Consider the following 12,303-nt stretch of genomic DNA (forward strand, 5'->3'; position numbering starts at 1 on the left):
TAAACGTCATAAATTGTAGTATAGTTATAATACTTCAACAAAATAAATATATTTCTTGTATTAATAGCATATGTAATATTGTTCAAAAATAATATTTGTAGGCCTAAAGCATATTTTAAATCTTGTTAATTTTAAATCTAGTTCAGGCTCGTCCTTTTTAGCACACACCGCGGCGACTGACGGGTGAGTTAGAAATACTGGTAAGGTTTGTCGATGAAATGTTATGATTGTTCACTTTATAACGTTATGAGACTCATACCGATTCAATCTTTAACATTATTTTGTTAATTACAGGTGTCATCAGAACCACAAAATGCAGATCTTTGTGAAGACATTGACGGGTAAAACCATCACTCTTGAGGTAGGTGAACTGCCCCAAGCAGCATGTCGTGCGCCCTCTCACTGCTTCTCTTTTTCAATTATAAATGTGCTAAACATTAGACAAGACTGTACTACTTCTTTCGTTTGTTTTTGTTTAAACAAGAGTGTGAAATATTTGTATATAAAATAGAAGAGGCATAATATAGTGTGTATTTGTGTGTGTACACCATTTGACTGACATTTAATTAAATTACAGAATACAGAAAGGTCAACTTGTTTTTTTTTTCTGAACTTGTTTTCGGTTCTTGCTGATTTTTATAAACATTAACAAAATTATATACAGTAGAACCTCGATTTTACGTACGGTACGGGACCAGAGGGCGTACGTAAATCGGGGGATTCGTAAAATAGAGGTTGGGTTAAATTTGTGGTAACCTTTGACCTAATACGTACATAACGCTCAATAAACGTATGGCCGTTTGTTTTGAATATTTTCGGGGTTTTTGATGACGTCATCGTCCATACGAGGCGTACGTAAAACAGAGGGTTCGTATAACTGGGGTACGTAAAAACGAGGTTCTACTGTATATGATTCGAGATTTTGGGAAATAAAAAAAAATTTTGTTTAATGGAAACTGAAAATTTTATTGTTAGTGATAAAAAAATTTCTTAGTTGGATTTCTTTTCTGTATATTGGGAATTTATATACTGTATTATTTGCATTATACTTTTCCTTTAATTATACATGTTAAAGTTTCATTTTTTATTAAGTAATTGATTTAGTTACCTTCTTCAATCATTCAAATAAATGAACACTAAAGCATTTTCTTTCTTCTATGTGTGACAACCTCAGAAGGTATTTGCAGGAAACTGTTCAGATACAGATAAATACAGGTTAAATTAAAGATCCCTCCAATTGAAGACTACTACCTTCTTCAAAAATTCAAATAAATGAACACTAAAGAATTTTCTTGTCATTTCTTATTAAATATTTCATAAAAAAATATTGTTCATATGTTGCTATGATGTTTACTTAGGACACCTTTGAAAAGAATGAAACTGTTTATAAATTGACTGAGCAACAATGCCATGCACATCCACTTGCAACGATTTCATTTATGGGGGTGACAACCAACAAATCCACATTAATTGTGTATTATTTGTCTTTTTCAGGTGGAACCCAGTGATACAATTGAAAATGTGAAAGCCAAAATTCAAGACAAAGAAGGTAATATATTTACTTCTATTTCTTTGATTTATTTTTTGTTTAAAACAGTTTAAAACTTTTATTGTTGCAATGATGCTTTCTTAGGACACCTTTGAAAAAGAATGAAAATACCATTTTATGTTTCTGAGCGACAAATACATATGATATTTAAATTCTATATATTTATTTCTACTCTTGTTTATTACGATAATAATGTTCTATTTTTACTCATTCCAGGCATTCCACCAGATCAACAGAGGTTGATCTTTGCAGGAAAACAGCTTGAAGATGGCCGCACACTTTCAGACTACAACATCCAGAAGGAATCTACTCTCCATTTGGTGTTGCGTCTACGTGGTGGCGCCAAGAAACGCAAGAAGAAGACCTACACCACACCAAAGAAAAACAAACACAAGAAGAAGAAGGTTAAGCTTGCAGTGCTCAAATTCTACAAAGTAAGGCTTATGTCAATCCTGTTTTGATTCAGTTTGGATTTTCCCACCTAATACATAACCGAAGTTGAGATTCATAAATATTTAAATAATACTATATGTCTCAGTATTTTCTCTTTAATCCATGTACACATGCTTGTTTTAATTGTTAGATGTTGCAATGATGTTTTCTTAGGACACCTTTGAAAAAGAAATGAAACTAAACAAGATTTCTGAGCAACAAAAATAAAATAAAAAATAACCTGCAGTTAAAGACCACTTTTTTTGGCCCAGATGAATAGTTGCCTTTTATCTTCATGATAAATATTTTTCTAATCAAGACCAACTCTACAAAAGTCCATAGAAATACCAGTCCCAAAAGTGGTCTTAAAATAATTTATAATTTCAAAAATAAGGTAATTTTTGTTTCTAAAGTGATTCTGTTAATTTTGCTGCAACATTGCAATAAATTCTTAACTGCTGTAACTATTCTTTCATAGGTTGATGAAAATGGCAAGATTACTCGTCTTCGTCGTGAATGCCCGAGTGAGGAGTGTGGTGCCGGCGTTTTCATGGCCTCCCACTTTGACAGACAATACTGTGGAAAATGCTGTCTGACATACGTGTACAATAAACCACAAGAAGAATAGTTTGTTTTAGGCTTTCTGGAGATATGTAAATTCAATTGATTTATCGATTAAAAAAAAAATACAACAGAAATATGATTTATTTCTTTTGTTATTTCTTTGTCATTTGTACTTTTCCATAATATACACAGCTAATATGCGACTGTTAAAACGTACTCTATATCAAAATGAGGAACAAGTTATATACTGTAGATGACGCTAAATTAATTTAGTTACAATCAAGAATTCAGAACAGCAATGGGAAAAATAGACCACCCATCCCATACAAATGCACTCCCTGTGTGTAACATGGAAAATTGAGTTGTTGCAGATAGAATGCTAAAAAATAATACACAGCAAGTCATGCTATCAATCGATTGAAAGGTTGGCTGCCATTCCCTGTACAGTAATTCATCATGTTCAATGTCTTGTATATTCTGATTTCCTCAATTATTTATACTGTACTTTCATTAGCTTTTTCAGTTTTCAATTAATTGTGATAAAATTATCTTTTATGTACAGTGTACGTTTTTAAAACTTACAAAAAGAGTAGGCCTAAACATTTCAAATTAAAGACCTTATAGATCGAACTATGATACTGTAATTTCATTCATGACCATTTTCAATGGAAAGTGTTTATGTACTGTATTCCCCTTTGAATATTTATGAGTAGCTCTTTAAAGATGAGTCTTTCCCCCCCCCCAACCCATAATAAAGCTCATGGGAGGGGGGGGGGGCGCTAGAGCTTATTCCCAGTATCTGTAGCACAAACTGGTGAGATACTTCCCCTGAATAAGATGCTAATTGTTTGCAGATCACTCCTAGCAATTTGCCCATTGATGCAGCGAGAGAAAAGTGGGCATGATTGAGTAATCGCACAAAATATTCCGAAAGTGGTTTAGGGGGTGAATGCCCCAAAAATATTGACAATTTAGGGGTTTCAAAGCTTATTTAATCGATTTTAGAGTCTATTATAATATGTAGAAAATTTATTTATTTCTGTCCTTTGGTATAGCAGAAAGAAATGAGACCAGTCTTGAATCCTAATTTTATAATACAGTAAGCATAGGCCCTAATCTAATATATTTTTAGAAACCGCATACAGTAATCTGAAATACAGAAATCAAATTTTTTTAAATGGCAATATTTCATCTCAATTTGTTTCACTGTAAACAAGACACAAACTAGTGGAATTACATTTTTGGTCTACCGCATGTGTTATCCTGCTGAATGCTCAGTTTGTTCTAAAATCAAACCACAACATCCAGATAAGCCTGGTGTCTTAACCAGCAGATCACCAATCTTGCACTTAGTGACCAGTAATGAATCCGATGCCCAAGTAGCAGTGGGTACTGCAATGATTTTTAACCAACTTTTATGTAATATTTTTTATTTAAGGGACCCCAACGAAAATAAACTGATTTGGTTTTTTGGGGTTATCCTGAGCTGAAAATGTTTTAGTAAATTATCTTTTTATTGTTCATTGTTTTGTTATATGTAATGTGTTGAATTATGCTCAAATATTGAATTGAATTGAACTAGATTGATTAAAGGTTACGTAGTTAGTATTAATTTGTGATTTGAGCGAATCATGCGTCAAAAAGAACAAGTAAATCATATTGGCCGAAGGTTGTCTAGGGCTCCAGGGGAAATCCCCCTGGAAGCTACAAATTTTGGAGAATTAATATTAGTTCCCCCCCAGGAAGCTACGAATTTTGGAGAATTAATATTGGTTTTTTAATAGGTGTCAAACGTTCAGTGGCAGAGATTCCATATTATTGTGGGGGGAAATATTAAACCGGTGATAGCCACTGTGTGTGCGCTGGATAGTTACCTGGTTCAATTCCCATCCCTGTTCTCCTTTTGTTTCAGCTAGAGGGCGGAAATTCAATTTAGAATAGTGCACCATCTTTCAAATGAGACATTTAAGATGTTGGTCCTGTGTGCATTATGGCCTACACGTTAAGGAAGACTAGGGAATTGTATACCGGTGTATTGTACAATCACTACCAGAAGGACCCCACTGGAAATAAGTCTTCAGATTTTCAAGGGTTATCCTTGGTGTTAACACCGAATAAATCCATCCATTCATCAACAGGCCTAAATCAATACATTTTTTTACTAGAGTAGAGTAGAAACCAAGCTCAATGGAAAATGACATCCCTTTCTGTTTCATTATCTTTTATCTATTGAGAACTTCAGACCGTACAACATTGAATCCATCAGCTGAGGCAAAAAAAAAAGGCAATTCAATTTATTATATTTTTATAGTGATGAAAATAGCTCAATGAATAAGATATGGTTGGCTTAAATGCTGTCTCTTATACACATCTACTAGATGTCCCCCCCCCCCCCCACCTACACTGGTGCCAATTATACCTTGGTCTTCGGGCGAACTTACAGCCATTGTCATTATTACCTCTACTGCAGTAGAGGTAATCTAAGGCTTACATTAATTTGCATAGAAAGTTAAATCTTGCGGTATTCTTTATGGAGAGTACAAATCATTATTAGAGAATTTCGATTGAGAACGTAGAATGAGAACAATATATTCATCTGTCACTGGCATTGCAAGTGTTCTAATTTCTAAATCAATTTTTTGAGTAAGCAAAGATGCAAAGACTGATGCACCAAAGGATAATACAACAGTTCGCTTTCTGGCCTGAACACGCAGATTCAGCCAACGACCATTTCAAATTTCTGGAGAGAATGTAACACACAATTCAATTATGACGTCATTACATTCTACATCGTCGCAAATCAAACGCTCTCTATTAGCTGCTCCCTGGGAGTATGTTATGTATTCTCGTAAAAACATGAATGATGCCGAAGTTGTCTTTCGCTCTTTTTGTACTTATATTTTCCTATTTTGTGTTTCATAGGTTCAAGTGTTATTCTTTTGTATGGACATGAAATTCCGAAATTAAACATGAATGAAAAAGGAACCTCTCGTTCCATATTCAAATGACAATATCAAATGACAATAATGAAGTCAATCTTTTTCATTAGTGTCTACAGTATACCCCAAAGTTGTTAGAAATCTTTGGCAGCCTATCAGAATCCTAGATCCCAATCAATTGTTTGTGGTATATGGGATGTTTCATAGCAGATTATTGTATCTCCATTTTTAAATTCTAAATTCTCCTTGAAAGACAATCCACATTCCATATCCTTCTTCACAGATTTTACATCATCCTTATGATGTTTAAGAGATGTTAATTGTCCTGAAAAAAAAAAATATAAGAATTAATAACTTACAAAAAAAAAACTGCACTGGCAATGCCCTGATTTGAAGCCTGCCATTTGTTCCCGCCAGTAAGTGGCGACTTAATTATTCGCTGTTGGATAAGATAATAAATAAAACAAAATATTGATATTTACTTGCATCCTTTGATGAAACACATGTTGTTCCACAAATGTATGGGTCTGTACATTTTGTGGGACCTTAGCAAAAATGGGCGGGGCTTTGTGGAAACTTCCATTCTATACATTTTAATCACAGGTTCTTACCTTCATGAATTGTTTCTTGATTGCGAACTAATTTAAATTCCCCTGAAATATTTAGACTACCCTTATTGACTCTGCAACCTGCCACTTCGACCTTGCGTTTGCCTACAGACACCGTAAAAGGCTGCATCACGGTTGCTTCACCTATGAACAGGTGAAAACAAAAATAAACATTAGATCATTTATAAATAACATTATTAACAAAACAACCGTTGCATTCAGAATTATCTAAGTGGTGTGCCGCAAGCATTTAATATATTAATACTTCGCCTTGCAAACCTTCAAACAACATTATCAAAAAAACAAAAACAAAATTCATATGTAAATTTTTCGATTAAAAAAGCCTTTCAAATCCCTAATTGTTGCAGCTTCTGGGAGGGGGTTCTGGTTCTAGTCGGCAATGATTCCCCCATTTACACTTGACGACACTGTCAGAGACATTGACTCCCTTGTCAAGAGTTTTAAAAAATGTCAGGTTTTAATTTATATAAAAATACATTAGCTTTTTTGTCCACAACTGAAAATTATTACAACCTACCTAAAACACTTATTTCTTCAACTGGAGGCAGTCTAGAGTTCAATTCCTCTTTTAGATCGTCAATTAATTTATAAATAATAGAATGTTTAAGGATCTGCACTCCAAGTTTATCTGCTAACGTCTGTGTAACACCACTAACAGCTACGTTGAAGCCAACAACAATACCATCAAAAGTTTTTGCGATTTCAACATCTTTTTCAGATACAATGCCTACACCACAGTGTAGTATATCCAGTTTACATTGGTCAGAATCGTAAGTTGATAAGGCATCCAATATGGCCTCCACTGATCCATCAACATCACCTACATGAAGAAAGAATAACTTTATTAACAAACTTTGTTTGTTTAAAATATACCGTTGTTCAAATTAATGTTACTGCCATCCAAAGAAATGAAGAACTTTTGATTGCCAACATATTTACAGTATTATGTAGTAAGTAAGCAAAAAATGATTCAAATTTTGGTCGTATTGGAAGTTGAGACCATTCCAGGGTATCCTAAAAGGGGCGCTGAAAATGAAATAATGTGAGGCTTTTTTCAGCGAAGTCTCTACTGAGGCTTAGGGAGTGGATTTGTTTTTAGTTGTGAGTATTCAAGCCCGCAACTATAAAACAAAAACTGCTTACATTACAAAGCTGTCTTTGAAAAATAAAACCAGACTAATCTAATTATTTCCTGAACCATAAAATGTGTCTGCTTTTTAGATAAATATTCAAGTACCTTTCAGCACAATGTTTAGCTCAGGATGTTCACTCTTTACGTTCTCTTTTTCACGGGAGAATCTCTCGGCCGAATGTCTCATGCGAATTTCTCTCCATGATAATAAACTGTTTACTTTCCTCTTCTCCGTGTGGGCTTTTCGTTGCTCTTCTGCTTTCTTCTGAACAATGATGGCATCCTGTTTTGAACGTTCATCTTGTTCGGCTTCTTTCCTCCAGTCAATAACCTCCTTTGCTCTTTTCTATAGAAGGTAAATTGAGATTAATAATGATTTGACATATTCTGTGATTGGTTTTTAATTTCTCTGTAAATTAATATAAATTGCATCTGCCTTTCCTAATGTTATGTGTATTTGAATGGAATGAATAAAAGAAACTATATCATCAACTGATGTTGTCACTTTTTAAAGATATACATTTTTTATATTTTAACCGTATTTTAAGAGGTTTACACTTTCAGATTAATCTTGAGGTCAGTAGATATTACTGGAGTAAAGTGATTCTTTATAATGTAAGTCTCAATTTGAGGCTTAGGGAGTAGAGATGTTTTTATAGTCATGAGATAAACAGTCCTAGTATCACAGGATTTGAACCAGGGCCCAGGGAATGAAAAGCAAGCATTTTAACCACTACAGAAAATGTACATAAAAAATGGTTTTCCTGTCATAAATGAGTAAGTCAGAGAGATGGCCGAAGGTTGAAGTGACAAAAAAAGGCAGCCTGTCCACAGCCACACACACATATTAAACTGCAGAATCTTCAGCATGTTCAAGGCAGCAGCATACAGGAAGAAGAGAAGCTACATCCCATTACACAATTGAAAGAAAGAAAACTCAACGAACACCTAAGTATGCTGTTTAGTGCTGAACAGGTGTTTGATGTAGAAGAGGAGAATCACATAAGTAAGTCATTGCCATTGCTCCACATAAACCAAAGATCTCAAAATGTCAATGTGCTTATGCACCACAGCAACTTTTTTTTTGGCCTTACTTCAGATTCTACTTCTAGAATGAGCTCCCCAGCTCCTGGAATTTCCTTCCAACCTGTAACTTCTACCGGTGTGCTAGGGGGTGCTTCATTGATCTGCTGGCCGTGTTCGTTGTACATATTGCGAACCTTACACATGGACTTGCCTGCAACAAGTATGGAACCTTTCTTCAGGGTTCCTCTCTCAATAATAACAGTTGCTACAGCACTGAAAAAAAAGAGAAGCAACAAATCAACATTTTGTAAAGTTAATCATTGTATTATCTTAAATACAAATCATGTGACAACAATATATGAATATAATACAGTTCCCCCTCGAATTAAAGACCCTTCCAATTAAAGACCACTTTTCTGTGGCCCCAACAAATGTCTATTTATCTTTATTAATCTAATTAGAGATCAAAACTGCTACAGACCATAGAAACCCCGGTGTCAAAAGTGGTCTTTGGAAGGAGAACTGGGGGTGCCCCTGCCCAACTGGATCCGCCCCTGTTAAATATATCATATAGTATGAGATAAGCATCATAGCAGATCAGGTGATAAAACTGAAAACATACAGAATTTGAATAATAAAATATAAAAATATATAATACAGTACATTAATATAGGGATCATGTGTTAAAACAAATATTATACTGTAAATAAATAAATCATATTAAAATATGAATGCTTGATGATCAGGTGATAGAAAATAAAAATATTATACATAACATTATACAGGGCAGTGATAAAGCCTGATAACCAGATACAACTAAAATTTTGTGAAATCAAATTAGATTATGGTAATTCCATCTGATTTGGAGTGAAGTCATCTGGGGTTGCTTACCCTTTTCCTCTATCCACCTTGGATTCTATAACGTTTGCTTCAACTATGCCTGTTGTATCTGCCTTCAACTCCATCACTTCAGCCTGAGCTATAATTGATTCTCCTAGTACATCAATATTTATGCCCTAGAAAATTTAGAAGAAAAAAAAGATGATTATCAAAGATATATTCTAGTACAGTTCTTTATAGTATTAGTCTAATTTTCTAGTAAGACACAGGCTTGGCACATTTGATATTATGTATATGGTTCAATAGTTCATGAAAAATCAGTATTTAATGTTATCTGAGTTACCTAGGCCTACCCAGGCCTTTTTGTAAGGCCTAAAATCTGGACACTCTGCGAGGCCAACATATATATTATTTTAAATGCAACCAACTATTTTTTTCCCATCACAAACTCGAACATAATTTATATTGAAGTGTGGTGTGCTTACACACCAATGCTTATTTTCATTTTATTCATCATCATAAACTTTGAATTTCTAACCTTGAGGGCTGATATTTCTACAGCTTGAACTTCTCCGCCAAAGTCCTCCAATTGAATTCCATGCCCAAGAAGTTCCCGTTTGGTCTGTTCCTTTTAAAATAATACATAAAAAACTGAAAACAATGACTGTTATGACTTAATAATTTTTATATAATTTTAATGTTGTTTATATTTTTATATAATTTTTTATAGGTAGTGCAATAGGGGTTGAGCCACACTTGGTAAGGCGACAGTGTGCAAAAGGTACAAGAATAAAAATTAGCAATGATAAAACAACAAGAACAGCAAAACAAAACAAAAATTAATAGTTAGCAACACCTGTTCAGATTTTGTATTTCTGCCGAAATGAATAAAATAAAAAATAAAAATAGAAAGTGACTAAATTTACATTGAACATATGAATGGAAGAAAGGTTCATTTATTATGACTCCTTTAACAATATTCCATGCATAATATAAAAAAAAATCATACAAGGGATGTAGAATATATACTGATCTTGATTTGTCCATATATGCACTAAAATTTATGGTGTCATTTTTAAATAAAATGTTCATAAAACATTTCTATATTTTTGCTCTTCCTTTAAAAATTGCATTGAGGCAATAAATACTTACTGGATTTGAGGCAGGCTTGTCACATTTGTTTATTGCCACAATCATAGGAACTAATCAGAAAAAAAAAAGAATAGCACTATGTAGAATCTATGCAATGAAAAAAAATAATGAACCAAAAAAAAAACAACAATGAAACAATGACAAGAGTATAAAAATGAGGAACAAATATGCAACTAAAACAGAAAATACCAACAATAGTAGCAAAATTAACCTAATCACAATCATAAACAGTGTAGTCTTATCCAATTTATTTGAACTAGGCATAAAAAAAAAACCACCATATAATAAATAGTCTCAGGCTATGTTCTCACACGGCTGCTAACGGTTAGCAGGATCCGGATCCTGCTAACCATTAGCTGCCGTGCGTCCATACAAGAAAATCCCGATCCGGATACCAAAAATATGATGATCGAATCACTGGCCAATAAGAAACTGGAAATTGTAAATGTGTACGTGTGATTGGTTGATGATAAAAACGGGCTCAATTTGCTAACCGTTAGTGGCATCCGGAAACCGCTAACGGTTAGCAACCGATCGGGCGTTCTCACGCAGGTGCTAACAGTTAGCGCTAATGGTTAGCTCCCGATCCGGATACTAGGGCTCTCGTGAGAACCAGGCTTCTACTGGCTTATATACTACTGGTCAGATATCCAAATGTATGGCAAACAGCCAAACACTCTACTGATATTAAAGTAGATCTATTAGTCTTATATCTGTCTATTCTTGATTGTTGCATTTGGTCTTTCCGTTTTTTTAATCTGGTTTTTATATTGTTGAATGTTTGCAATATGATTGGACCATATCTCTTTAATGATTTATACTGTATGTTATCTGTAATGTCTGTATATTTTAATCTTTGAGGATTTGCAATTCAGTTTTTACTGCCATAAACTGTTTTATGTACATATTTATATCGTTGGATAAAAAGTACCGAAATATATATTTTAATAAGTATTTTCTATTTTTATAGAGGCATTATTTCATTCATGTTATTTAATTTAAGTACATTTAAATTAAATTAAAACAATCTACCAACTTATTACCCTAGGTGTTATACTGTAGTTTTCAGTTTCATTGTTGTTTTAGTGTCTATATTCTAATTCAAGAAAAAAAACATGTCTGGCAATATTACCTCCTGCCTCCTCAGCGAAGCGTATAGACTCTCTAGTTTGTTCCATTACTCCATCATCAGCAGCTACAACGAGAACAACGATGTCCGTTACATGTGCTCCTCGAGACCGCATCGCTGAAAATGCAGCATGACCCGGTGTATCCAGAAAAGTAATTTTCTGCCCATCTTTTAAGGCCACTAAAGGTAAAAGGATTCATATTTTAATTGTATTTTATAGTATTAACTTTGGGTATAATATTGTTATTTTCCATACAGTCTCATGTTTTTTTTCTTCTGAATAATAATAGTACTTGTGATGTATTTATGATGACTTTTTGATGAAGATGATGATAGATGAATGAGGGGGGAGTGTTGCAATTTTGGTTACAATATGATGACGATGGTGGTGGTAGTGTTGTGATATTGGTTACAATATGATGATGACGGTGGTAGTGTTGTGATATTGGTTACAATATTATGATGATGATAGTGGTATTGTTGTGATTTTGGTTTGATAACTATGACAGTGTGTTGGTTGGATTGCAGCTACGATGATGGTGGTGTTGTGATTGTACTTACGATAACTTGTTAATCGTTACAATATGGTATTATTATTATAATCATGTTGGAGAAGCTCAGATCATGGAGTAGTGCATATAAACACCAAAAACTACTGACCTGAAAAAGCACCAATGTGTTGTGTAATACCACCAGCTTCACCCTCAGCAACCGATGTCTTTCTGAGGTAATCTAGGAGTGTGGTTTTACCATGGTCTACATGGCCCATTATGGTTACTACCGGTGATCTTGGTTTAAGCAGTGCAGGGTCACAAGGTGGTCTGTAAACAAATATCTTCAACATAAGCTTTCAGTTATTGTTAAATATATACAAATTAAATAATGATAAGGAAGGAGGTGGAAGAGGGCAA

General features: G+C 34.0%; 2 protein-coding genes and 3 non-coding genes across 7 annotated transcripts in view; 4 read left to right on the forward strand and 1 right to left on the reverse strand.

Moving 5' to 3' along the window:
- The first annotated feature begins 146 nt into the window (after positions 1-146).
- LOC117100817 (ubiquitin-40S ribosomal protein S27a) lies at positions 147-2,679 on the forward strand. 2 transcript variants are annotated; one of them, XM_033240640.1, is made up of 5 exons: positions 147-200; positions 295-361; positions 1,495-1,549; positions 1,766-1,983; positions 2,460-2,679. In XM_033240640.1, exons 2-5 carry the CDS (start codon positions 314-316, stop codon positions 2,607-2,609), a joined length of 471 nt encoding a protein of 156 aa, XP_033096531.1. In that variant the 5' UTR covers positions 147-200; positions 295-313; the 3' UTR covers positions 2,610-2,679. The 2 variants fall into 2 exon arrangements, with proteins under 2 accessions (XP_033096531.1, XP_033096530.1); XM_033240639.1 differs by having other exon boundaries at positions 148-183.
- Positions 1,339-1,404, forward strand: LOC117100848. The gene has a single exon (XR_004444181.1). It is a non-coding gene; the product is annotated as a small nucleolar RNA SNORD58 (small nucleolar RNA).
- Positions 1,614-1,681, forward strand: LOC117100847. The gene has a single exon (XR_004444180.1). It is a non-coding gene; the product is annotated as a small nucleolar RNA SNORD58 (small nucleolar RNA).
- Positions 2,136-2,201, forward strand: LOC117100846. The gene has a single exon (XR_004444179.1). It is a non-coding gene; the product is annotated as a small nucleolar RNA SNORD58 (small nucleolar RNA).
- Positions 2,680-4,935: 2,256 nt separating the features above from the next.
- LOC117100818 (translation initiation factor IF-2, mitochondrial-like) overlaps positions 4,936-12,303 on the reverse strand; it is a 10,112-nt gene continuing 2,744 nt past the window's right edge. For both annotated transcript variants that reach the window (XM_033240641.1, XM_033240642.1), the window contains exons 5-14: positions 12,053-12,213; positions 11,396-11,572; positions 10,264-10,313; positions 9,650-9,739; positions 9,163-9,287; positions 8,340-8,544; positions 7,351-7,591; positions 6,631-6,933; positions 6,096-6,236; positions 4,936-5,809 (exon numbers count right to left, since the gene is read on the reverse strand). In XM_033240641.1, coding sequence (XP_033096532.1) covers positions 5,640-5,809; positions 6,096-6,236; positions 6,631-6,933; positions 7,351-7,591; positions 8,340-8,544; positions 9,163-9,287; positions 9,650-9,739; positions 10,264-10,313; positions 11,396-11,572; positions 12,053-12,213 — 1,663 coding nt within the window. In that variant the 3' untranslated portion in view covers positions 4,936-5,639. The remainder of the gene's footprint in view (positions 5,810-6,095; positions 6,237-6,630; positions 6,934-7,350; positions 7,592-8,339; positions 8,545-9,162; positions 9,288-9,649; positions 9,740-10,263; positions 10,314-11,395; positions 11,573-12,052; positions 12,214-12,303) is intronic.

This window comes from Anneissia japonica, unplaced genomic scaffold, assembly GCF_011630105.1.
Source record: "Anneissia japonica isolate Jap-2015-1 unplaced genomic scaffold, ASM1163010v1 scaffold287756_len632865_cov181, whole genome shotgun sequence".
Lineage (NCBI taxonomy): Eukaryota > Metazoa > Echinodermata > Crinoidea > Comatulida > Comatulidae > Anneissia > Anneissia japonica.